The sequence below is a fragment of the Lampetra fluviatilis genome, chromosome 25 (genome assembly GCF_964198595.1).
Source record: "Lampetra fluviatilis chromosome 25, kcLamFluv1.1, whole genome shotgun sequence".
In the NCBI taxonomy this organism is placed as follows: Eukaryota; Metazoa; Chordata; class Hyperoartia; order Petromyzontiformes; family Petromyzontidae; genus Lampetra; species Lampetra fluviatilis.
The window spans coordinates 12,321,431-12,349,258 of NC_136299.1; the positions used below are offsets into that span (position 1 = coordinate 12,321,431).

General features: G+C 51.6%; 1 protein-coding gene across 2 annotated transcripts; it reads right to left on the reverse strand.

Annotated features, from left to right (window-relative positions):
- Window positions 1-8,507: 8,507 nt before the first annotated feature.
- LOC144941825 (BTB/POZ domain-containing protein 6-A-like) lies at window positions 8,508-27,328 on the reverse strand. Of its 2 annotated transcripts, none has more exons than XM_078868304.1 (4): window positions 25,821-27,328; window positions 13,409-13,499; window positions 11,809-11,927; window positions 8,508-11,131 (listed from the first exon to the last, which is right to left on the reverse strand). In XM_078868304.1, the coding sequence occupies exons 1-4, from the start codon at window positions 25,976-25,978 to the stop codon at window positions 10,096-10,098; spliced, it is 1,404 nt and encodes a 467-aa protein (XP_078724430.1). In that variant the 5' UTR covers window positions 25,979-27,328; the 3' UTR covers window positions 8,508-10,095. The 2 variants fall into 2 exon arrangements, with proteins under 2 accessions (XP_078724430.1, XP_078724431.1); XM_078868305.1 differs by lacking the exon at window positions 25,821-27,328 and adding an exon at window positions 22,367-22,503.
- Window positions 27,329-27,828: the final 500 nt, after the last annotated feature.

The following is a 27,828-nucleotide window of genomic DNA, read 5'->3' on the forward strand; positions in this document are numbered from 1 at the left end:
AAGGGCAGCAGGGCATGCTTCGGGCCAAATAAGCCTTTTCTTAAAGAGCCAGAAACCCCGGCACACAGAGCCGGTCAATCCCAGCACAGTAACGGCAAAGGGCACGGTCTGTATTGAGTCACCACCACCACCACCAACACCACCACCACCACCACCATCACCACCACCAACACCACCACCATCACCACCACCAACACCACCACCACCACCACCAACACCACCACCATCACCACCATCACCACCACCACCAACACCACCACCCTCACCATCACCACCACCACCATCACCACCACCACCAACACCACCACCACCATCACCACCACCACCATCACCACCACCAACACCACCACCATCACCACCACCACCATCACCACCATCACCACCACCAACACCACCACCATCACCACCACCACCATCACCACCACCAACACCACCACCGTCACCACCACCACCACCATCACCACCACCATCACCACCACCACCACCATCACCACCACCACCACCAACACCATCACCACCACCATCACCACCACCATCACCACCACCAACACCACCACCATCACACATTCACCGACTCACACCGACCAGCGTGCCGAAGTATGGTTACACCACCCCCATGAACAACACGATAAAAGGGGGGCTTCATCTAGCAGCGGATATGTCATGGTTAATCATTCATATTGTGTTACCCAAGACATATACATTTGCAAATTGTATACAGTTCAATTGAAAAGGCAGGAGGGGTGTTAATAGCAACAGTGATAACAGTCACCCGCAGCTTAAAAACAGCTTACAATATATCTCTATTAAAGTCGAATTTTCCCTTTCGAGTGGAAAACAAATAGCGATTTTTTTAAAGATTCTGATCGTGAAAGAAAAGAGGAATGGGTAGAAAGTGGAGGCTTAACTCTCATTTTTATTTTTCATCTTTGACTGAGGGTTTTTGTTTAAATTGTTGTTACACCCCTGCAGTGCGGGACATAATAGTATATATATTTTCAAGTCACATGTAATGGATACACACTGCACAGAGTCTGCACGTGAATGCCTCCAGGCGTGGTGCAGGGCGTAACCGAAAGGCAAAGGGGGCTTTTACGCCGCGTCACGGCTACGATTGGCGAACAATGCAGGGCCCCTGCGAGAGAGTGGCGCCAACGTAACGGCACACCTGGGGAGGGGCGATGGTGGTGGTGATGGTGGTGATGGTGGTGGTGGCGATGGTGATGGTGGTGATGGTGGTGGTGGTGATGATGGTGATGGTGGTGATGGTGGCGATGGTGATGGTGGTGATGGTGATGGTGGTGATGGTGGTGGTGGTGATGGTGGTGGTGATGGTGGTGGTGGTGATGGTGGTCGTGATGGTGGTGATGGTGGTGATGGTGGTGGTGGTGATGGTGGTGGTGATGGTGGTGGTGATGGTGGTGATGGTGGTGGTGGTGGTGATGGTTGTGGTGGTGGCGATGGTGGTGGTGGTGGCTCTCACCCTCCCCAGGTGTGCCGCTACGTCGGTGCCACTCTCTCCCCACCCCCGAGGCAATATTCCTTTGTGCCCGAGTGAAATTAACGGAGGAAAGTCCAGCCCAGCCCCTCCAGCTCCTAGACCCCACGCCACCTTTGCACGAAAAACTTTGATTCGCGCGAACAGCTGATGGGCGGAAAAGCGGCGCTTTGTTTTTCGTTGAGTTCGCTGGCATTGGCAGCGAGTTTCATCTTCTTAGTTCTTTCGGTAAAGCTGCTTGCGTTGTGGCCGAAACGTCGTGAGAATTATTTTATTATGTTTTATTTTTATTATTTTATTATTTCCCTTCTACGTGACTTTACCGAAAGAACCAAGAAGATGAATCCCTGCAGTCACGAAAGCTTTAAATCTAAAGTGGCAGCGAGTTCAAGGATGACGTCGGCGCTCAGTGCGTCGCCAGGAAAACAAATCGAGAGCGGTGATTAATCCGCGACGGTTGTCACCAAATGATCGTCGGTTGAGATAAAATGCCATCGAACGCGACGTCGATGAAATATGCCGATGAACGGCCAATTGCCGTCTTATTCTTTGGGTCTTTCGGGAAAGTCACGTAGGTAGGTAAAAATAATAAGAAAAATTTTGTACGAATTCCTGCAGTAACGAAAGCTTCAAGTCAAAATGTTGCCGTATTTGTGTTGTCGCTGCGGCGAGCCGGAGACGTCAACGCGCATGCGCAGCAAAACACCTGACGTGGTTTTTATTTGTTCTCGTAAAGTAATATGTCCCATCTGTTTATTTTGTTGATACTAAGCGCCATAGGTGGCGTGTGCGCAGGACTGTGCTTGTGCATGCTCATTCATTGTTTGGTTTATATATGTGTGTGTGCTCACGGTCCTGGCATAATGTAAATATCGTATATCACTTCATTGTTATTCCTGTGTGTACTTATGCATATGTGAGCAAGTACAGGGAGGGGTTCTCAATCTTTAACTGCCATGGACTCTGTCAAGGAACTCGCGGCCACGTTTTATTCTGGATCTTCCAGATCCCGAGTACATTCAGGGCCCCCTACCCCAACGATGCCCCCAAGGTCTTCATCGACCCTGGGCTGAATGGTCGAGCACCGGTCACATTCGCAAATGCTCGTACGAGGAGATGTTCGGGATTTTTGCTTTATAAATGCAAAAAAAAATCTGAAAATTGGGTCCAGGTACGACATTTTAGAGGATTCGATTTTTTGTGTGTTTTGTTTGGGATTGATCCGAAAATGTGACGTGACCAGAATGATGTCGTTACTTTTACGTCACTTCTGTGCTCTTCCCCGCGAGAGGGGGGTGCCACGTGTCATCGGGTGACGTCACTTTTGTTAGCATGAATACATGAAAATTATTGACCATGCAAGTGATCCAAAACTACAGAAATTATCTGCCACAATTAAAAATAAAAAAAAATTGAAAGTCGTCCCTCGCTCGTACACATATATGAGGTATGAGTTTTGAATAAACAAATGTGGGATTTTGGATCATATACTGTATTTGTGTGCATACGCGCTAACAAAAGTGACTCCGCCTGGCGCTACGTGACGCCAATTATTGAGGTCACTGGATTCGGATCGATGTGAACCGAATAATTTTTTTGGGATCGTCCGAAATTTAGCATCTTAGACTTGATGTTCAGATTTTTCAGATTAATCCAAATCTCAGGAGCACATCTCTGACATGCGCGTGAGTGGGTTTTTGTGCGAATGCCGTGGTATGTGAGCAGAGTGCATTTAGCGCACGAAACGACTCGGACTTCAAGGGCCCTAAAAGCCGCCTCATGATGCGTGCGTGCGTGAACGGGAAACCCCTTCGGGCTCTTTGCTTCTCGAGATGGCCAGAGCAGTCCGCGCGACAGCCCAACAGCAGCTACGACGCACGCCGTACGGCAACACGTGGGTAACAGCGCGATGCTCGGGTCGCCACGTGCTCTCCGCAGGTCAAACCCGAGTCAGTACGAGGTCTGCGAGTAAAACTGCGCGACACGCTGCCGTCAAGTTCAACACGAGACCGGTACCAGATCTCGGTACACAATCAATTCATGCCACCCGAACACGGATGCCAATTTCCCAGGGTCGAATCCAGACAGGTGTCAAACCCTGTGCAGCGCTGTCTGGCCACTGCCCAGCCGAGCATGGCTTCGTCTCATTTGGGCTGCCTCTGGTGCTTGAGCTGTGTCCCAGGAGGTGCGCGCAGTTGGCTCAAGGCAGCTGTGCGCGAACCCCACACCCCTGACCTATTCACCAGCGGCGTCATCAGGGGATGGTGGGGACGTACGTATGAATGTTGAACATCTTTCGCAGCGCACGTGGCCAACCGTGCCAATCGGAGGTGTGGGGAAAGGAGAATAAACTAAACACACACAAATACAATTCTAAAGAAATGAGTTTTAAATCCAGATGTAAAAGTGCATCGCTCCAGTAATATCCGAATATCGGCAGGAAGAGCAAAAGCGCATCTGAAAGCGCGCGATGCCGTGACCGTTTTTGGTCAATGGCCAGCCAAAATCCGCTGCTGCGATAATGATCGGAGTTTGCGTGATGGTTTAATGCACCCTGACGAGATCAGCGAGGTATCGTGGTTCATTCGTGGCAAGCGCCTTGCGTGTGATGAGTGCGACCTCACAGCGTGTTCGTTCGGCAACCGGAAGCCAATGCAGCTCGGCGAGCACCGGGCGGACCTGGTCGGATATTGCGTGACCCATCACGACCACGTGCCAGACAATTTTGTCCACGCTGCAGCTTGCTAATGTTTTTTTGCCAGATGTCCCGTAGAGTCGCGATTTGCAATTCACGAGCCCTGTCGATGGGATGGGCCCAACTTGTGATCGAAGTAAAGAAAACACTTAACAATACTTACCTGCTCATTGTGAAGATTACAAACTGCACACACTCCCCTTCTCCCCATGCACCTTCTACCAAGAGACGTATCCAGCGGCCGCCACAGGCGACCACTCTGCCGTGGCGTCATGGTCAGCACGCGAGATTTGCAATGTCAGAGTCGCCAGTTGAGTCTCCCGGTGTGGAAGTTTAAACAGGTGGGAAGATTCATCTTCTTGGTTCTTTTGGTAAAGTCACGTAGAATGGAAATAATAAAATAATAAAAATAAAACATAATAAAATAATTCTCACGACGTTTCGGCCACAACGCAAGCAGCCGTCCTCAGGTGGAGAGCAGGTCTGTCGAGAAGACAGAGTCTGTCGTGAGAATTATTTTATTATGTTTTATTTTTATTATTTTATTATTTCCATTCTACGTGACTTTACCGAAAGAACCAAGAAGATGAATCCCTGCAGTCACGAAAACTTTAAATCGAAAGTTGGGAAGATTCTTAACCCTCCCCCTCCTCCCGACCACTGGGTCCGGTGCGGTGAGGTCAAGTCTGAGTACCCCCACCCCTTCCAAGACGTCTTGGCCAGCATGAAATAGTCGGCCGAATTCCCGAGGAAGGGGCTGTCTGCATTTCACTCGAGTGGAAATTCTTCCGTCAGCATTGACGCTGGCAAGCAAACGCAGAGCGGCATTAAAACCTTTCATTTTTACACATGCGATGATTTCACCTTTTTTTTTTAAACCTATCATAACTCAAGTCACACAAAGGAACATTTCCAAGTGTGAACATAACTATTTTAATTGGCTCACAGAAAATAATGATGAAACACAAGTGGGGTTTTTTTTGGGTCACAGCATAATCGTATGATTTATAAACAAGTCTGCTTCAAGATGTTGATCAGGCATTAGGAATTATTCACAATGGCTATCGAGCAAGTACTTATTCAGTGGCATGTGTGTATAAGTACGGCATGGATCACTACCAATCCTGCAAGTTGCATGCCACGAAAGGCCGCCTCTTAGACTTGATGTTCTTGGGATCAATTAGTATCGACCGTGATAATTGTATGTCGCATGTTCACCACGGCGCCGAGTTGCCTGTTGTGAGCTTGCACTTGTATGCACGAACATCTGGCAGGACCTGCAGAGCGATCACATGCTTTACTTGTGTAAGAGGCGCCTGCTTTTGTTATACTAATTTAAACCATGGATTTAAATTACAGATGATCATTATTCTGCCAATGACCAACACACTCAGAATCCACCCAACCTCATCAGATCTGAGAAGCGAAGCGGGGCTTGAGTACGGATAGTGCATGGATGGTCGACCACCACGTCCAGACGTCGTTATCGACATTTGTCCAACAATCAAATAACGGGACACGTCGCTGATATGAAAACACGACTTCGTTATTTCATTCCGATGACTGGGCGAGAAAGAGGAGGTGTTTGTTTTCACTGATATATGTGCTCGAGATTTTATTTTCTTCAAATCTCTTTTTTGTAATCTGTCTCCACAAGCAGTCAGTGTGGCTGTGCTAATGCCCAAATCCCATCGGACCTCGCAAACTCAGCAGGTTTAAGCTTGCACAGTGCTTGGATGAGTGTCCGCGTGTCCGTGGTTGTGGGAAGTTGGTTGCAGCACAGCAAATATCCAAGTTTATTCCGCATCTCCCTCCTCCCACCCCCTTCACCAACCTGCACTGACCTGCATGGTGAAGTATGGTCACAAATTGCTTAGTTTAGAGTGTTTTTATGCTATGCTGAATGGATGAGCATCGTTTGTTGGGCATCGTGCTCAGACTTGCTGTGTAATTGGTGGCTCGGCACGCTGGATGTGTAAACCCCGCGTGTCTTCGAGCGCTCATCCACAACCCCCCGACTCTGACCTCGCGCCCAGAGTTCACGATCATTCCGCAGCAGCTACCGACAGGAGGCAGCCACCGGCCCAGCGCTGCCTTGCAATCAACACAGACAAAGGTCCCCCGTGTAGCCTTAACAGACCGTCGGGGCAAGTGCTGTCAGCAAGTAGCACCCATGACGACCGGCACGGCACACGAGGGGGTGGTGTGGCCAGAACCCCGCCCGACCGCCTTTGTCTCCCCAGTGGCGATGTCTACACGTCGCACCAGGTGCTCATTTTAGGCTGAGTCGACCTCGGCGACGCCCAGGACCGGTTCAGATAATCGTCACTGGAATTGATGGTGGCCGTGAGCGGGAATCGAACTCGGGTGAGCGGCTTCACTACCGCTCCCCACAGGCACACGCAGCGCGCAAACAGCCCTGCAGCGTGACCTTGTAGCGTGACCTCGTAGCGTGACCTCGTAGCGTGACCTCGTAGCGTGACCTCGTCTAAAGTCGTGGGGAGTTGGCGGGTGCACACATGCACAGGGCGGGGAGTCGGGGGCCGATACGGTGAATGTTAAACAAACTTTAAACAAATGTTAGACGCTTCGCAGAAGATTGAGTAGACGATACGATCTGCTTCGGTGTGTCGTGCGTTCTGCTCTGGCTCTCACCACGCCTGTGAAAGCGAGGGAAGGCTGCCACACCCACGGCTTAATTGTGCTCATCTTTTGAACCAACATTTTTTTTTCTTCTTGGTTCTTTCGGTAAAGTCACGTAGAAGGGAAATAATAAAATAATAAAAATAAAACATAATAAAATACAATTCTCACGACGTTTCGGCCACAACGCAAGCAGCCGTCCTCAGGTGAAGAACAGGTCTGTCAGTTGGCTATGAGAATATTGAAGTGGGGGGGGGGGGGGGAGCCACTATCGTGGGAATTGTGGACGGGGAGGAGGGCTAATTCTCTCTCCAGCTCTGTCAACACACAACAGGGCCGCTCACTTACCCTCGTTTAATACGGTATTATGGCTTTCATTAATTCGCCAAAAAAATATAACTCGTTAAATTGTTACGGGGAATGATTCTTGCATATTTCATGGAGTTTGCTGGCAGAGGTGGAGGCGGGGTGGGAGGTCGGGGTGGGTAGAGGGAGCGGGGTGGGGTGGGGCACTGTCATCGTGTGACGGGGGGAGGCTGCGTGCCCGGCCGCTCCCACCACGGCGCGTGGCGATGAATCGCTGCCAGGTCTGTGATAAATCCGGGCACAGCTGACCAACATCTCGCTCAGCGCGGCTCCGTCGCAAGAGGGACGAATCGTTTATGGACGGCGCATCTCCGCCCTTCGCCCCTGGTGGCGGCCAGGCCTTCTCGGCGCGCTGGGCTTGCGAGCTACGCGCACCACCTCCCACGGCCTTCGTTTGCTACGCAACGGTCGCTGCTGTGCTCTCTCCCCACGTCGACAATTTCAATCAAAGTGATATTCGGCTCAAATTAACATTGATGCATTGCCGATCATCGCCCATTCGCAGCCCTGAGCCGGTGGTGGAAATTCGACATTCCTATGGCAGCAGTGAGTCAATCCATAGGATAAGCACCGTTGACTTCCCCATGATGGTACATATTTTATCGACCCCATAAGGATGATGGGCTGAGTAAACCCCCCCCCCCCCTAATCAGGATTTGAAACCTTCCAAGCTGCTGGGAAATCTGACCAGTAAAACAAGACAATAAAAATTAATTCCTGCCCTGTAAATATACATCACGTAGCATCTTGAGCACGGTGAAACGCACTCCAAATGCGGTCACTTAGTATCCGGTGCACAAGCAGCACGTTCTGGAAGAGAAACACTTTGTGTGTTCCCTTCCAGTGATATCTCTGGGGTGCTCCTTGTTATTGCGGATAACGTGCGGGGAAAAACACCCCCCACTAGTGAATAGAGATCAGCACCGGGCAGCTGGCACGGAGCTTGGCGCATGGCGAATGTGTTTTTTTTAGACCTCACGGTAATTGAGATGCAAATGTTACCCTTGATGGCTTTCCCTGTAATTCCTGCCACTTGTTTAATTTTCTCCGTAAGTGATGTGAATGACCGTGCTCCTAAAACGCGTTTTGTTTATTTGTGCGCACAAGGCCGACGGTGCCTATTAAGCTGTGTTGCACAAAAGAAACGGCGTCCCCTATGAATAGGAAATATTTAATGCAATGGACATTTAAAAAAAAAGGGCGCCGCAAACATCCACTGAAGAAATGGAACACGATTGGGCTCGGTGCGGCAAAAACAATTTGCGCGCAATGCTCGCTAAAAAAATATAAATCGTTACAGTCGGCACATAGGCTATCTTTTTATTTTTTCAGCTTTAAAATACAAATACGACGACCAGCATTCCCAACCTAACACATACGCAAAATTAAGCTCCATATATTAATACAAAAACATTACAATAAATACAACCAAATCATTGCGCAATTCGCTAAGGTGCTATAAGTCTGTACAGGTTTACACAATATACAAATATGTTATATAAAAATATAAGCGTATGCACGTGTAAGCGAACACACTAACAAGAGACAGTGAACGAACACAACAGCGGCTGTAAATGTGGTACACGTTATGTTCCAGTGGCATTCCTACTTAGCAGGCGTGTGTCTGGATTAATTGGATTTTGTTTTTGCATAGCGAAATGAAATGTTTTAGACTCGTACACAAAGCACGCCGGACCAAAGACAGTGCCCAGCTATGAATTCTAAGCATCATTTGGGACACAAGAAACTTCTGAGGCTGATCAAAAAACGATTCAAATCACAACCACACGTAATCCTACAAGGGGAAACATAAAGAGAAAATAGAAAATCAAATGTTCTCGTTCTAGATTTGTCCATGGGAGCTTATAGATTGTACAGTTTGACTATGAAGCACAGAGATAAAAAATGTGATTCGTAGCAAATGTAATCAGGAGTTTATTAATAGATGAACTGCATTGATAAAACAACAGTACCTTGAAATTATTTCCAGAGGAATCATATCAGAAAATTTCTGCCAATACACCGAATCAAATGTAATGATGACTTTACCAATTAATACAAAGTTGTCATCAATGCACCAATGGCATAATTAGTAATGTATACTGCAGACTGCTAAGAAGGCAAAAAACATGCAAACTTAGAGAATTATTATTTTTTAATTATCTTATCCTACACAGTTCATGAATTCCGTTATGATGTAAACATAAATTGTTCCAGCCCGTGTAATATATGAGAGCATTTAAACGCGTTCGTGAAAGTGAACTTATGCATTTGCCACAATTGGCAATTAGCAAAGCCGACAATTTCGTCTGGTCGCAGGAGTTTTGCGCCGTGATACTTCCACGTGTCCCGGCACCCACTGCAAGGACTGAAATGCTAATCCGATGTGCTCAGTGAGCACAAGACAATATATATGTATAATTTTGTTTACTTCGCCCAACAGGGCGTTTTATTTATTTCTCAGCTGAAATAAGGATTCTCTTCCAGTAGCGATGGCGTGACATCTCCAGAGGCACAGACACGTGCATGAGGCCAGTGTAAATTGCTAACTCTATCATCGCGCGCTGTTTACCCAGTGATTTACGCACAGGAATGATCTTGTCATTTCGTGACAAGTTTCTTCATCTCCATAATCTTTCATAAAACCATTTCATTCTCTCTCGATACGCCTATTATAACTTTAAACACACGTTTTGAGCATGGCGGTTTTTCACTCGACTAGATTATTATCATCATCATCATCATCCGAGGACATTTTGCTCACTTCTACATTCCCGTACATCATTACAGTCGTGTGACTAACGTCGCCTGGGATCCGGGGGAAGTACAAAACGCCTGGACTCCGACGTCGGAGACGCATCTCGACCTCCGCTCGCCGCCGCCGCGGTGCGCCTCAGCAGTAGAAGATGAGCTCGGGGATCTGTCCGCCCTGCACGCCGGTGCCGTTGGTGCTGTCCGACGAGCACTGGAACTGGAAGGTGACGTTCCCGCACGTCACCTCCGTGAGGCCCTCCTGCCCAAAGTAGCTCAGTTCGCTCCCCTCCAGCACGACGCTCGCCGTGTAGAAGGCGTCGGGCTCGATCCGCACTGGGTGCTCGAACCAGACGGGGAAGGTGGACGAGGAGCCGTCGGAGGCGAAGGTGGTCTGGCGCTGCGCCAGCAGCCCGCCGCCCTGCCGCTTGAGCTCCAGGCCGACGCCGTACTCGGCTCGCTTGCCGCTCGAGCCGTACAGCCCGAGGCCCGACAGGAAGACGCGCTGGTCCACCGCGAACTGGATCGAGTCGCAGCGGCCCCGGTAGCGCCACTGGTTGCTGCGGTAGGCGCAGCTCTGGAAGCGGTGGCAGCGGCGCGGCGGCAGGCCCGCCCGGCCCTCCGTGGGGAAGGGCAGCGAGGGCTTGAAGCGCGCCGTGTGCCACAGGAAGACGGCGTTCACCTCGGTGGGCGTGAGCAGCCCCGACTGCGCCACCACGTCGGCGAACTCCTCCACGCCCATGGCGGGCACCCGCAGCAGGTGCAGGGTCCGGCCCAGTGCGCGGCGCCGCCCGGCGGGCGTGGGCGCCAGGCCCCGGCGGGCGCACTCGGCCTCGGCCCAGCCGAGGGCGGCCTCGAAGACGGTGGCCTCGGCCGCGTTGAGGGTGTCGCGCGCCACCACGCTGGCCAGCGTGGCCTCGTCGAGCTCGCGGAACGCCTCGGAGCGCAGCGCCAGCTCGGCCTGCGCGTCCACCACCTCCCAGCAGTGCTGCGTCAGCTCCGGCTCGCCAAAGAGGCGGCCCTGCGACAGCAGCGTGCACGCGTTGGCGGCGCTCAGCTCCGTCTCGAGGAAGGCCACGCAGGCCCGCGCGAGGTCCGGCACCAGGTACTTCTTGGCGGCGTACAGCGTGGCGAGGGCCGTGTCGGCGTCCAGCTCCATCTCGTCGCAGTAGAGGTAGCTGCGGGTGGATCGCGGGAGAGGGAAAGAGGTAAAGGTGCGGCCCTGCTCGTCGTGAAGGCTTTGTTTGAGTTCGATCGCTTAAGTATAAATGTGTGTCGCCACCAGCCGACACGGCCAAGTAGTAAGGTTTGTGACATAAACAAAACGTGCCAATTAGTTTTATTACTCAGCCCACCGGTGTGTTGGAGAGTAAACCCACAGCATCTACAATGCGAGTATAACGTTGTCGGCACGACGCTCCTAGTGGTGGACAAGGGCCTCCCCGCTACAGGGATTTCCGGAGAGCTCCTCGAAAAAAATAATACGTTCTCACCTCCCACGTGGCCAAGACGTCTTGGGAGAGGAGGGTGAACCCACACGGACAGAGAGTGTGCAACTGGGTGCTCGGGCTCCTAAACATTTGTTTACTTAATGCGGGAGGTGGGACGGTGGCGCAGTGGTTAGCACGCTGTCAACGTGGCGACCCGAGCGACATATAAACCCGTCCTCAGTGCCTCCCCCCCACTTCACTAACCCGCGCTGCCCAGCGTCGTGACGCAAGTTCAAATATTCTAAACATAACACGTGCCGCACAGCACGGCGTGGCGAGGCGTTGCTCCGGCAGCGGATCGACAAAAGAGGCGGCGCGCGGCTGGGCCGCCGGGGAGGCCGGGCGATGCCGCGGCTTTGCGTTACCGGAGCAGCACGAGGAAGGCCGTCGGCTCCACGTCGGGGATGTGAACCTCGTGGCCGCTCTCGGCGAGGCCGCCGTAGAACATGGCGTAGAACACCGAGCTGCCCACCGCCAGCACGTACTGCCGAGACACAGACAAGCGCCGTTAGCGAGGGACGGCACCCGCGAAGGCCGGCGCGGCACACGAGCGGGCGGGTGGCTGGCACCACGCCCGGCCGCCTTTGTCTCTCCGGTGTCGAAGCTTACGACACACCGCACCAGGTACTCATTTGAGGCAGAGTCGACCTAGGGGAGGCCTAGGACCGATACAGATAATCGTCGCTGGGGTTGGCCACGAGCTGGAATAGAACTCGGGTTGCCGGGTTCGGAGCGCATTGTGCGGACGACTGCACTACGGCTCCCCACGGACCACACACACGCAGCACGGGCAGGGTGGAAGAGGAGGTCAAAGGGCAGGGGAGCTGCCACTGTGGGTGCCGTGGCTCAGACAATGGGTAAGAGAGACACCCACAAAAACATTTTGACAAAAAAAATCGTGGAATTTTTCACTCCGTGTTTTTTTTCTCGCTCTCCCTTCAACGACACGCGATTGTTCATCGTTTTGACGACAGAACCTTGAAAAAGAAACACAAAGTGCCTGCCCTTTATAGCTCAAAACTGAGGCAGTGGCCAGGAGTCGCATCGATTCATTGCAAGTATACGGCGATTCAACAAAATGTTTGGCGATGCTGCATTGCCAGCGGTACGGTGCACAAGCAGAATTAAGAAAAAAAACCTAAACACATTCGTCAACAGCGCCGTGGCCTTTAAAAGTCAAAAAAATAATAGACAACGTATCGGGCAATGACCCTTTCTTCAAAGCACATCATTTATGAGCTCTGAAGAAGGGCCATTGTGCCACGTCTCGTTCTATTTCCACACACACACACAGTAGTATGGTAGCATTACGATTATCCGTGGCGGTGTGGGCCCGCGAACTTTGCGGAGCCTCTCTGCAATCTACCCAAGAAGCTCCGGGAACCGTTCGCTCATCGGCAGGCCACCCCCAACTTCCACCGTGAGACGGTGCAGCTGCTAAGAGGCGGCAACAGCTGACATTCTGTGATAGCTGGCGCCAAACTTTGCCACTCGCCCCCCTCCCGCATGGCCTTGTACTTCCGATTCCGTTCGGAATCAATTCTGTTTCGATGACGTACAGTTCTTTATTGCAAGGCCCGTGGGCCACTGCCAGCCCCCTGGCGGCCTTTAGTGGGGGCCCCAACAATACACAAAAGTAAAAACACCCCCCCATCATCATCGTCGTCGTCATCGTGCTGCTGTTAAACCCGGCAGTGGTTTATAATGTGTGGGGAGCGGGGGGCCCCCCTCACACTGAAAATGTCGAAAGTCCCCCCCCCCACCCCCCCGGCTCTGCAAATGAGCGAAGGACCCTGGTGAACGCGTACGTCATCGCAACGGAATCGCAAGGGGACACATAGGATGACGCACGCTCACGCTCACGCACGTCACCGGAACGGGATAAAGGGTTCAAGGCGGCCGCTGTGATTGTCGTCCGAGTCCCGGCGCCCCGTCGCCCCGTCGCCGTGGCGCGACGGCGCTCACCTTGTGTGCGGGGATGCGCTTGGTGGCTCCAGGCGGCCCCACCACAAAGTGCACGTCGGCCATCATCTCGCTGTTGAACATCACCGCGTTCCTGCACCGACGAGGGTGGGGGCGGGCGGGGGAGAGAACATCGGCACACTGCAGCCCGACTTACTATGCAAACATTTGTCCAGCGCCGCTCATCTTAGATTCCACAAACACGCAGCATATGCCCAAACACGCAGCAATCACACATCCTTGTTTGCTAATTAGCGAGGACGGAAACCAGAAGGATGAAACAAATTTCAATGCGATTTTTGTGTGAAATATATATATATAATGTGTGCCACTAATGTGTACGCTGGATCTACGAGTGTGTTCCAAGGTGCTCATTTCTGTTCTCACTCTCAAGACAACTGAAAGGAATGCAGCACGTGCTCTCACATTGCGATACGGTTTAGGCTAACGACAATAAGTGCTAATTTTGCTTAGCCCATGTCTGTTTTCAATGCATTATGATTTAAATTTTCCACAGATGTTGGTAAAGTGGCACAGAAACCACTGCAAGCAATGCAAATTGGTCTACTCCTAAATACGTGAGCCTTACATCCAAGAAACTCTACCTTATCGTATTACAAACACCTGCACTGAGTATTGCTTCATACGCAATACTCGGTTTCCTGTGTCGATATATATGATAGGTGCATGTTTATTTGCAAGCATTAACTTGACAAATGCATCCAAGTGTTGTGATATATGTACCGAAATCTACACGGCAGATATTATCAAGTCATTAGTGTAACCCTTCATCACATTCGTATACTGACATGCACCCTCAAATGTACAGGAACCCCACTATAAAGGATGAGCTCTGCTCTCTATTTGTATACGCACAATATTGTTTTAAATAATTTCAACAGTAGAATATCCCCCCTCCCCACCCTTTAATTTAAGCATATATGGCCAGTGCTCAAGATTTTCATTTCGGAAGATAACAGACAATTTGCGACCTGCATCCATAAACATTTTAAAACACTATCATTATAAAATCTGAAACGTGCCTATAAAACACAATGGGTTTCAAAGCCACTCTGTCCATCCATCCGCCCACCTCTCTCTTTCTCACTTCCCGACGCGAACCCAAGAACCAGCCATGATGATGCATGGCCGGCTTGTGGAGAGGGGCCCTCCCCTACTCCTGGGTTGTGACTCGGCTCACGGAATCGTTATCGGTAAATACGGAGCCAAAGCGCGGCAAGAAATGAAAGCCGACGCGCAAACTGACTGCATAAATAAAGAACACAACGGCAATCTAAAATACGTGCGCGTCTCTTTCTATGAGAATTCGCTAGAACGAGCTATTTGAAATTAGACCCACTTGTTCGCAAAACGAGCAAATGTTCACGTAACGAGCGAGGAGACCGGTCGATCGCAATGCGTTCCGTGGATGGGTGGATGGGAGAGGGGTGGGAGAGGGGTGGGTGGATAGGAGAGGGGTGGGTGGGTGGATGGGAGAGGGGATGGTGGGTGGGTGGGTGGGAGAGGGGTGGGTGGGTGGATGAGAGAGGGGATAGTGGGTGGATGGGAGAGGGGTGGGTGGGTGGATGGGAGAGGTGTGGGTGGGTGGATAGGAGAGGGGATGGTGGGTGGGTGGGAGAGGGGTGGGTGGGTGGATGGGAGAGGGGATGGTGGGTGGGTGGGAGAGGGGTGGGTGGGTGGATGGGAGAGGGGATGGTGGGTGGGTGGGAGATGGGTGGGTGGGTGGATGGTAGAAGGGATGGTGGGTAGGTGGGGGCGCTAAATAATTGTCGAGGCTGAGGACAGGCACCTGGAAGCACTTTGGTGTTATTACCTTTTATGTTTTATTACTCTATTTAAACAATTAAAAAGTGTGGCACATGTTTTGGGGGCTGAAACCTCGGCTTTGAACATGAGAGTCAATGAGAAAACGACGATCGAATTTTCGCTTAACGAGCAATTTTCGATGAACATTATCACCGCTCGTTCAGCGAGACGCGCCAGCATTTCACTTTTACAACCTCTGGACTTGTGCCACCCCCGTCACAGGTGTAAAATGTACAGCGAGGACACCAAATAAGGTGCTGCGTTGTCGCGCGACTCTAAGATGACCTCGCCTTCACCGCTATTCTTGGGGCAATTTGGGTAAAACTACGCACAGCACCGGGCAATACATATTTAAAAATACACCAGCACTCAGCGTCACTCTTATCAGATGAAATAGTTTCACTTTAGTCGAACTGCTTGCTGCCCCGTTATAGATGGCCACTTTCTCCCAAATGTTGAGGGCAGACTTTGTCTGAATTTTTTTTTTATTAAAACAAATCTGTAAATTTAAAAAAGCTGATATCTGCCATATGATTTTCTCATGCAAAGGTGACCCCATTAATATAATACGTAAAGTAAAGTTTACTAGTCACAAGTTGGCATTATCTTTTGTATTGTATAATACCACATTGCTCTTTTCAACGCGTGATTATAGCACTGATATATGTAGGGTGGCACTGCATTGGCAGCGGTGCACAGGCACACACAAAAGCATTTTAAAACTCAATAAAATCGTCAATAACACTGTGGCCTTTAAAATAACAAAATTACTTAATAGGTGGCATTTCGGTTAATGGCCCTTGTGAAGAAGAAGGGCCATCGCCTGTAACGTGGCCTACGATAGACTGTGTTACCCTTTTGCTTTTCAAGGCAGTGTTATCGACGAATACGTTGAGTTGTATGTATATTTATACAGGGAACAGCTCATACTGTATTCCAATCCGTGTGTGTGTGTGCATACAAATATGCACATTATGGTAGATTTAGTGAGTTTCCATAAAAAATATGGAAGACTGTCAAAATGTTTTGAGCACATATGTACATTAAGCATACACTTCAATCGTTTAAAGACTGTATAATCGCCACTAACATAAGTGCAATTATTTTAAAACAATTCCTACAATCTAATGGTGCTCTGCAATCAGCACAGTATTACGCCGGCATGACATCTCACTCTCATCTTTCCGTATCTCCACCCCTCAAATCGGCTTAAGGCGGTGCTTAATAATATTTTTCTTGACGTGTGTAATGTAAAAAAAGAATCCAAAGCAGCTTACGAATGCGGCCGACATATTTGCGGTGCCATAACAACACGCCAGCGTACACCGATTCGTGAGCTGCGTTTCTGCGGTGCAGATGTTGACGACGCAGGCGGTTATTATGTCACCTTGTCCAATTGTGAAACTCTGGTGTGGGCAGGTGTGCGTTGCGAGGCGACATTGTCAGACGCATGCCTGTTGGGCAATGCAATCTGTTCCAGGCTGCGGCCGTTCATCAGCATGAGTTGCTAAATCTTCTGTGATTTCAACACTCTGTTGTTTTTGCCAGGTGAGCAGAGACTCAAACCAATTTCAGTCCCTGTCATTCGGAGGGCCCAACAATCTGGACCACACCAAGTCTTGAATGTGACAAAACACGCGTGGCTCTCTTGTTTATGGCAGCCCGCAATACTCCCCGAATTGCATTGTCTTGCCTGTGCTACAATTTGTGCTGTTCAGGGGAGCGCAGGTTACATCAAGTTTCGACAAGGGACAATGGTTTATCATGCAATTAAATGGCTTTTAAAAAGCCATTTAATTTACGAGTCAGCCAGGTTGGAATGTTTACACAATGACCTTTCCTGAGCATTGTGTCAGGACAAAACAAGCTTGAAATTCTACTCTTAAAGCTGTCCCTCGATTGTGTCATTGTTCGACTCACAAACGGGTCTGGCGAGGGGGGAGGGAGGTTTAATTGCAGCATGTGGCTAACAGATGCAAAGTGGAACATTATTGCAGTTCTACTTGCATGTGTAGGAAGCAAAGGAACTTACGAAATAGCATTTTTTGGGGGGTTGGGGTGGAATTAAAATTTGCACCGATATTAGTGGACAAAAATGCATTTGTGAGCCGCTTAAAAAAAATCGTGGGCTTAAATTCAATAACCTGCAGCAGGCACTGAGAGTGTTTTCACATCACCGATCGCTCTTTGCGTCCATCACCCGCAGCCAATGGACTGCGGGCCTAAAATGTCAAACGCAATACAAAGGTCAACCTCCGCACGGATGATCACAGATTAACGCACGTCAAGACGAACTGGGTGGAACGAACTTTGAACCGGATTAAACGCGCCGGTATTGCGATATCGAACCAACACACACACGTATATATATTCTGGATGCACGTCTCTGCCACAAAAATAGTTTGGCAAATCTGCCACAATTCAAAGTGAGATGTAGGTGGCTCAGTAGATGCTACATTCATAGTGCATCACGTCGTGGGTATACCATTTTCAAAAATGAGTCGAGTATAATAATAATGCATTAGTTGCTGTGGTCAGTTTGTTTCATAAGTGTTTTATTTGAAATTGACTTGGCACCACGGACAGAAGTGGAACTTGAGCGGAGAGCGATGTAACAATGAGAACCCCGCGGAAGGGCCTTGAGGTTGCCTCACAACGTGCCGGAGACGTCCCCCGCCCCAGGTGCTCGCTGCAGCGATCTGCTGCCCACGACCACGAGTGGAATACAAAGATCCCCCGTATAGCCGTGACAGAATGTTGGGGCAAGTGCTGTTAGCGAGCACCTATGAAGGCCGGCACGGTACACGAAGGGGTGGATGGCCAGCACCATGCCCGGCCGCCTTTGTCTCCCCAGTGGCGATGTTTACACATCGCACCAGGTACTCATTTGAGGCCCAGGACCGGTTCTGATAATCGTCACCGGTTTTGGCCGCGAGCGGGAATCGAACTCGGATGGCCGGATTCGTGGCGTAGCGTGGCGCTAACCGCTACACCACCGCTACCCAAATTGTCTCACAATGTGCCGGAGACATCCCCTGCCCCAGCTGATCGCTGCAGCAATCGGCTGCGCCGCAGCGCGAGTGGAATAGGAGGCCACACCCACACACAAACTACCTCCTTTATCTCCGAAAGAAGAGGATAGATTGATGACCAAGCTGAGGAGGTCCAATTACATTGGCAATGTCTCCTCCATTGCCTCACAAAAGAGAGATAGCAAGCGCTTCTCTTTTGTATGGTGAACGATCAGATAATAAATGAAATAATAAATTAGAATACAGGGTGGTGGTCCACGTCTTTTGCGACCCCCGATTAATTGACCCCCTCCCACCAAGCATGTTTTCTCTTTTGCTTCTTAATTTCTGTTTTCACACACACTGGAATACAAAAATATGAAGTTTTAGAGAATTAAATGGGGGGGTCACACGACATCTGCATCACTGTATATTTAGTAAATTCATGATGTTAGTAAATCCACGAATGCCACCATTGCACTGAGATTATTTTGGTGCTATAGATGTCCAAACGATGGGCCACTTCGTTGAGCTATCATTTGTGGGCAGGTCGCTTCTGAAAAATAAGTTCATACCTCGGTGGGCTTTGCCTGGTAGGATGGGGATGGTTTTGTGTTGTATTTGTACGTGTTTGGGTGATTTGTGTTACCTTTCTTGTACTTGGCACTCCTATCATGGTACATGTTGTACTGTTTGTTGTTGTAACGTTATTACCCGCCCTGACTGCACATCTGTGAACAAGAGCTTTATAGCTCATCGGATTTCTCCAGTTGAACTAAATATTCTGAACTGTGGACAGGCGAGCAGTAGCTGCGGCCACTGCGTGCGTCACGTGGGCCGAGAGCGACTGCTCGCTACCCTTGGACAGCTGCCCCATCATCACAAGGCCCGGGCCGTACGCCGTCAAGACAAAGAGTCGCCACTGAAAGTGTAGTGGGATGCAGAGGAGGAGGAGGAGCAGGAGGAGGTGTAATACAGCTGCAATAAGTTAACAGCAATGAGCTATGGAGGAGCTTTAGCTTATTAAAAGTAGGACCACTCTCCCTCACGTCTCAGGAAATTCAACGTCGATGCATTGCCCTTCGTCAAACCATGCTTGCCCACGCTGGTCAGTGCGGGTTTGAAAGTGAGAGATGCGTGGATTTTTTCTGCGGCGTCCCCCGCTGCTTTTAACATCGCCTTCCACATCCTATAACACCTGTTGTGCACGGTTGCCCACCCAAGCACTGTTAATGGTCAACTCCTTTTTGTGTCTCAACCTTGCTTATTTGCCCAGGATCTGACGATATCGGGCACGTTACCGGTCAGGTGATCGTGATCATAATTTGTGTTGAGACGCAGAGCAAAAACAAAATCATTATGGGCAACTCACACCTCGACGGCCAAATCACACGACACATTTGCGATGTATGTATGCATGTTGAACTTCTTTCGCCCCGTACATAGCCAACCGCACTAATGGGAGCTGCGGAGAAAGGACAACAAACTCACCACGAAAATGAGTTATAGAGCAATAAGCTTTAAATTTAGATTTCAAAGTGCAAAACTCTCGTGGCTTCCGAATATCGAAAGGAAGAGCTTTCCAGAAGGACGGAGAAACGGATCTGAAAGTGCGTGATGCAGTGACCGCCTTTGTTCATTTCCCTATTGCCGTAACAGAGTCATTGCCACATCCTCACCATGACTGATAATAAACACTTTACTATTTGTCCATTAGGTCCTGTGAGAAATTCAACAGTAAACCAACCGCATGGATTTCAACATCACTCTGTTGAAAGCTGAATAAGTGAAAGTATTTGCACTTTTACTTATTAAACGTGAAGAAAATCCACAGCTTTCATACATTTTGTGTATAGACCAAATATACTCCGACATTCTTGTACGGCGATTGTGCACGCACCATTGAAATGCTTTGTCGTGTGAGAATATTTCATGCAGAGCTATATCGGAGATTTCGGCATTCAGACCGCAGTGGTTTTAATAATATCTGGAATATAAACTTTAAACAGCCACGTCTACTTACAACAATGACCAAATACAATGGTAGCTGACTGCTAAACCAAACGCACCAGTCTGCCCAGCCAATTTGGAAGATAAACACCGTTTAATAAAACGGTAAAGGTGCAGCCCTGCAATTTTTTGCTCACGGGACTGCTGATAAAAGGACCTCCCCGCTGGAGGAAGCTCTCGAGAACCCCTCTAGAGGGTATTTGGCCTACTCTTCCACGCTGGCCAGACGTCTTGGAAGAGGTGAGAGTACCCACACTTCACCCTACCACAACCATCCTCCATTCGACTACGGTGTCATACAGTACTGATGGGTGGAAAGAGAGATTTAAGAACGTGCCAGTTGCTTCAGCTGCCACGCCGGGAGGTCAAATCGAATGGGCGACCTCTGGGTTGCAGGTCCAATGTGCTGACCGTGACTCCACGGCTGGATACAACTGCTTTAGGAATCAGGAATCATCTCGGCAAACACGCACACGTGCGGCACCTTAATGGCGATATCATTAGCGCACTGTTGTTGATCGTGTTCTACCCCTACAGGTCTGAACTTTAAAGCTGAGTTACAATGTACGCACGTATGTACAACTTCTGTCGCACCGCACGTAACCAACCAACGATCGGAGTTCCACGTCGTTCTTGCCAACGAGGGCGTGCGTGCGAAATCCCACCACGCCGGTGGCCCCGCTGTGCTCATGCGGACTTCTCCTCTTGACAAGGCGTTCATCGTGGATGACGATGGGGATGTCACGTTCCTTTGCTATCCTTCCCTCGCACATGAACTCTCGCACGTGAACCCTCGCACTGAACCCTCGCATGTGAACCCTCGCATGTGAACCCTCCCACGTGAACCCTCCCACGTGAACCCTCGCACTGAACCCTCGCACTGAACCCTCGCACGTGAACCCTCGCACTGAACCCTCCCACGTGAACCCTCCCACGTGAACCCTCCCACGTGAACCCTCGCACGTGAACCCTCGCACTGAACCCTCCCACGTGAACCCTCCCACGTGCACCCTCCCACGTGCACCCTCCCACGTGAACCCTCGCACGTGAACCCTCCCACGTGAACCCTCGCACTGAACCCTCCCACGTGAACCCTCGCACTGAACCCTCCCACGTGAACCCTCGCACTGAACCCTCCCACGTGAACCCTCGCACGTGAACCCTCCCACGTGAACCCTCACACTGAACCCTGCCGTTCCGTGCAAAACGCACGAGGCGCGTGTAAAGAAGCTTTGGCGTGCCACCACCACCCAGCCAGCCGTGAACTTGTGCTAACAATTGCAGGTACTTAATCTGGACGTCAGCTCCCGCAGCCCGGACTGCTCGGTGGAGGTGAAGCCTTTTTATTATTTCTCTCTCGGCGCAACGCGTTCAGACAAACGCCCCTTAAATTTAAGAACGCGTGCCGCACGCCCCCCTGTTTGCGTTGAGCAGCACAGAGGGGAGACAAAACATGGGTGCTGCGATATTGTGAAGAGGAGTTGGGGGCAAAGTGTCATGATTTAATCTGTACTAATAATATTGATGATGGGTATTTTTGTTTTCCAAGGACGGCCTTTCACCGAGTCACGAGACTCAAGTTCCACCTGGATCACGCGTTATGATACTCGGGTAATTAATGACTTTAACGAGTGTTTGGCTTCGTGTGTAAGGTCATCGGATACACAAGAGGGGTCGGGGAGGGGGGGGTTAATGCTCGAAACTCCGCACAGATTCAAGAATCCACCGTTGTCCCACCGCCTTCTGGCCGGTGCATAGATGTAGGAGAAGAGTGCAGTACAACGGTGGATTTTGTTGCACTGCCACCCTCAACACGGTCTCGCGGCAGCCTAGAACGACTTGGTTTACTTACGGTGATCAGCCAAGCAGGGTGATCAGCCAAGCAGGGCGATCAGCCAAGCAGGGTGATCAGCCAAGCAGGCTAAGCAGGCTAAGCAGCGCGAAACAAAAGTCCTGCTCAGCTTAAACCAAGCTTCAGCGTCTGAGATCTGATGCGACTGTGCAGGGCGACTGGACAGTCCGGCAAATACAACGCAGCAACAAACTGGACCGCACATTTTCGCATTTAAATAAATGCCATAAAGTTGGAAGCTAATGTGGTGGAGTTACAGACCTGCAGAGTTCGTCCGTGGGTGCTCAAGGAGGCTGAGCCCCCCCCCCCACAACTCACCGCCCCTTCTAAATCCTGACAATCAAATCATACAATGTTGGTGCAACGTTTAACACCAGCAATTGCCACTGAGTGATGGGCGTCACAGTCGTGAGTCACGTACAGCACCCGCTACGGAGCCAGAGCAGAAATCACGACAGAGCCGCATGGTATCCTTACTCACTCATTCCTTACTCTCTCATTATTTCAAGTGTGTTCAACATCGATGACTGCACCCCCCCCCCAAAAAAAAAACTCACCCACCCCCTGTGTTATTATTGTATCTCCCACACACAGCACACTTTAAAGCAGGGTCATGCTACTGACTGGGGTGGTCTTGAAGGATAATGTCGGGGGTCTATTTGTACTGAACTCTGCCATGCAATCACGAACCGTCAATGACGTGTCTTGATCATCGTTCCGGGAACGACAACAAATGGGGTAACGCCTCCCTCTCGAAAGCGACTGTGTGTGTGTGGGTGAAAGCCTTTCACTCGGAGTGAAATCATTTCGTCGTGGCAGAGCGCGATATGGATATGCGGAGGGCGGCGATGAACTTTGTGTTGGTTTGCACTGCGGAGTGAAGATGACGAAGCATCGCCCGCATCACCCAGCACCACCAAAGACGCCCCGCTGGGGAAAGTGCTGTTTGCGAGCGCCTACGAAGACAGGCAGGGTACACGAGGGGGTGGGTGGCCAGCACCACGCCCGGCCGCCTTTGTCTCCCCAGTGGCGATGTTTACTACGCACCGCACCAGGTACTCATTTGAGGCTGAGTCGACCTAGGGGAGACCCAGGACCGGTTCAGATAATCGTCACCGGATTTGTCACGATGCGCGCAAACTGCGACACCACCGCCACGTGAACACTGCCCACCAGTAAGGGTGGTCACGTGATCACTGCCCACTAGTAAGGGTGGTCACGTGAACACTGCCCACTAGTAAGGGGGGTCACGTGATCACTGCCCACTAGTTAGGGGGGTCACGTGATCACTGCCCACTAGTAAGGGTGGTCACGTGAACACTGCCCACCAGTAAGGGGGGCCACGTGATCACGGCCCACTAGTAAGGGTGGTCACGTGAACACTGCCCACTAGTAAGAGGCGTCACGTGATCACTGCCCACTAGTAAGGGTGGTCACGTGAACACTGCCCACCAGTAAGGGGGGTCACGTGATCACTGCCCACTAGTAAGGGTGGTCACGTGATCACTGCCCACTAGTAAGGGTGGTCACGTGAACACTGCCCACCAGTTAGGGGGGTCACGTGAACACTGCCCACTAGTAAGGGTGGTCACGTGAACACTGCCCACCAGTTAGGGTGGTCACGTGATCACAGCCCACTAGTAAGGGGGGTCACGTGAACAGTCCACCAGTAAGGGGGGTCACGTGATCACTGCCCACTAGTAAGGGTGGTCACGTGATCACTGCCCACTAGTAAGGGGGGTCACGTGATCACAGCCCACTAGTAAGGGGGGTCACGTGAACAGTCCACCAGTAAGGGGGGTCACGTGATCACTGCCCACTAGTAAGGGGGGTCACGTGAACACTGCCCACTAGTAAGGGGGGTCACGTGAACACTGCCCACTAGTAAGGGGGGTCACGTGATCACTGCCCACTAGTAAGGGGGGTCACGTGATCACTGCCCACTAGTAAGGGGGGTCACGTGAACACTTCCCACTAGTAAGGGGGGGTCACGTGATCACTGCCCACTAGTAAGGGGGGTCACGTGAACACTGCCCACCAGTAAGGGGGGTCACGTGAACAGAACGTGGCCAATTCGTCACTAGTACAGCACTAGTGTATAGTGTAGTGTATAGTAGTGTATAGTGTAGTGTACTAGTACAGCACTAACCGGTGTGTTGGAGAGCCAAGCCACAATATTTACAATCCGAGTACGACGTTTCGCCAGTAATTGCAACTAGCTTCATCAGGCGGACAGCCAGACTTGTGGAGAAAGGACACTATATTATTGATGATATTGGTCGCGAAAGCCCACGTGTTAAACAGCCACGAACATGACCATGGCGTTCACGTCTAAATAAAAAGGGATACAGACAGGGGGGTGAGGAGTGGTGAGGCTCTGGAAAAGCGTGCGCCAAGTGTTTGGAGTCGATGTCCCACGCGCTGATTTATCGGCAATCTCGTGGCAGAAGAAAAGCCATCGTCAGGGCAGGGAGTAAGACGCATCAGCAGCAGCGCAGTTGGGCAGTGGGGAGCGAGGCAGGCAGGCGCCGTCCGCTGTGTATGGGGGGGGGCAGTGGGAGGAGGTAAGTGCGGTCGGCATTGTCTCCAGTCGTGTGCGCGCCTGAATAACACAAACAGACAAAGATCCCCCGTGTCGGCTTCACAAGACTGCTGACGGTGCAATTGTCTCCCCAGTGCCGAGGCTCTACACACCGCACCAGGTTCTCATTCACGGCTGAGCCGATCTAGGAGAGGCACACGACTGGTTCGGATATAGCTCGTCACCGCTGCCGGTCGTGGCAGGGATTCGAACCCCGAGTTCAAAGTGCGCTGCGCTAAGCACTGCGCCACCGCTCGATACGGTACAAAATGCAACTTTAAAGGGAACGTTTTGCCTGTATTTACTCACACGGACACGCACAAAACAACACTGCAGCTACTACAGACATGGTCCCTGTCTTGCTCATCGTGTAACCTAGTTCCGTGTGAGCCCGTTTTACTCGAGCTACATCGGAGCGACATCACGTTGTCAATCCACTGCTGGCTGAAAGCTCTTCCCACGCCGCTCATCCATACTTCACCACCCTGGCCAATGCGTGTTGATAAAGAGGTGGGGGGGGGTTGAGGGGGAGTGAGTTACCGGACTGGTTCGGACATTTCTCGCTCGCCGATGGTGGTAGCCGTGGAAAGGAATAGAATTCAAGCCGCCGGCTTCAGAGCGGAGTGCACGAACCACCACCGAGTTCACTCAACAAACAACGAGCGAACTAACAAAGTCCGCCATCTGATTTGCGATCCGGCAGTAAACAAAAACCGTCACCACAACAGCCTCCAAGTGACGGCGCTTGTGCCAGGCTAGGTGCACTCCCAGGCCACGTGAAGTGTCAAAGGCTCGCTGGCAAGAGGTGACGGGGCAGACCCGGGTGGAGCCTCCGTCTAAGCCGACCGACATGAGACTCGAGGCTGGGAGATTATTAAGAGGAGCAGGTAAGGGCGCAGCACTGCAATTGCCTGCTCGCGCTGCCGCTAGCAGAAGGACCTCAACGAGACCGGGACTTTTTGGTGTCCCTTCGAGTCGGGGTATTGTCTGACCGATTCTACCACGCTGCCCAGACGTCTCGTACGATATACACATTAATGTATTAAATAACAACACTCGTGTTGAAATCATCGCACATCTACTCGCAACAACAACGCGCGCCGCCGCGGAGTGATGGCGCGTGTCACGACGCACCTCTCCCTGATGGTGGAGTAGAGACCCTGCCAGTCGGTGCTCTTGCTGCGGCTGCTCCTCGCGTCGTTCTCCGCGTTGTGGAACTGCAAACTCGACGCAGCCGACGGCGACGCCGACGCCGCCGCCGCCTTCTTGGCGAGGAACATGTCCCCGGACATGTTCACGGCGTCGCTGGCGAGTCGGCGCTGTGAGCACTCACACGCAGTGAGCACTCACACGGGCGGGCAGCAGCAGCAGCTCACACGATGCTGATGCTGCTGCTGTTGTTTCTGTTGTTGTTGTTGCTGTTGTTGTTGCTGTTGTTGCTGGTGTTGCTGCTGTTGCTGCTCTTGTTGTTGCTGCTGCTGTTGTTGCTGCTCTTGTTGTTGCTGTTGTTGCTGCTGCTCTTGTTGTTGTTGCTGCTGTTGTTGCTGCTGCTGTCACAACCGCCAGTAGCGGCTGGTGGTCGTCTCTAGTGGAGGCGAGGAAATGTCATGACCGGGCAGAGAGCAAGGCAGCGTGTGTGTGGTGGTGGGAGTGTGTGGAAGTGTGTGGTGGGAGTGTGTGGTGGTGGTGGGAGTGGTGGTGGTGGAGACGGCCGAGCGGACACAACACAGCCACTGCAGCAACAGCAGTGGCACCACAGCTGCTGCTGCTGGCCCCGCCAGTCGTCTCGGTGCGGGGTGCACAGCAGCAGCAGCAGCACGCGTGTACCCCCCTCCTAGCCAAGTCTCCTACTCTTGAGTCAACACAAACAAACTCCTCTCGAGTCAACACAAACTCTTCCTCCTCCTCCTGCTGCTTCCCGAAGCGCCGTTTCGCGTGTCCCGCCGTCTCCCTCTCTCGGCGCCCCCCCCCCTAGACACCGCCACCTGTCTCTCTGTGTCGTGTCTCTGTGTACCGCGTCTCTCTGTACCGTGTCTCTCTGTATCGTGTCTCTCTGTATCGTGTCTCTCCCCCCCCACGTCTCTCGTGTATCTCCACGCGTCTCTCGCGCTGTCTGCGTTACGTATCGATATCTCTGCGTTACGTATCGATATCTCTGCGTTACGTATCGATATCTCTGCTCCGCGGCGTCGACAGTTACTTCTCCCTGTCCTACTAGACGCAGCCTCTCCCTCTCTCTGCGGGGTGTTCCTCTGCCGCCTGCCAAGTGCGCCTGTGACGAGGAGGAGGGAGGAGAGAGGCTGCCTAGCGCAGGCGGGCACAGGCGTGGACACGGAAAGAGTCTGGGCAAGGAAGAGGCTGAGTTGTTGTGCACATGGCCCCCTCTCCTCCTCCTCCTCCCGGCAACCCGATAGCACGATGATGCTGCGGCTCGGCAAGCGACGGCACAAAACCCTGCTGATGATGCTGGTGGTGGTGGTGCTGATGATGATGATGCTGGTGGTGGTGGTGGGCTTCGGAATTAAGCGACGCGTGCCCGGGCACATTTGCATAACCCACAGAGGAGCGTCCCGGCGAATGGGAGAGCGGCGATGATGGGCGACGCGACGGGGAGGAGGAGGAGGGAGCTGGGGGGTGAAGGAGTCGCCAGGGAGGTGCTGGGGGGGGGGGCTGGGGGGTGCTGTGTGTCGGGGTTGGGTGTGGGGCATGAATGAAGGTTGCGTGTGGGGGGAGGAGGAGGGGCGTGTACGAGGCTGGCTGGGTGTGCGCTGCTATTCACGGGACGTGCCGCGTGTCCGTCTGCCCGCCCTTGTGTGTGTGTGGGTGTGTGGGTGTGTGTGGGTGTGTGTGGGTGTGTGGGGGGGCGGTAGCCTAGTCGCGGCTAGCGCGCTGCGCTACGGACCCGACCACCCGAGTTCGATTCCCGCTCACGACCAACACCGGTGACGATTATCTGAACCGGCCTCCTCTAGAGCGACTCAGCCGTATACGAGTACCCGGTCCGGTGTGTAAACATCGCCACTGCGGAGACAAAGGCGGTCAAGGCGGTGGTGCTGGTCTTGGCGGGTCTTCATAGGTGCTCCGCTAACCGCACTTGCCCCAACAGTCTGCCAAGGCTATAAGGGGCTGGTGTCTTTATCTT

Bases quoted from the DNA above. Each gene is read 5' to 3' on its own strand.
- LOC144941825 (XM_078868304.1), bottom strand. From the start codon at position 25,978: ATGTCCGGGGACATGTTCCTCGCCAAGAAGGCGGCGGCGGCGTCGGCG. The intron at 13,500-25,820 runs GTGCGTCGTGAC...TCGTCGGTGCAG, and splicing joins TACTCCACCATCAGGGAGAG to GAACGCGGTGATGTTCAACA. The intron at 11,132-11,808 runs GTAACGCAAAGC...ATCCACCCGCAG, and splicing joins GCCTTCCTCGTGCTGCTCCG to CTACCTCTACTGCGACGAGA.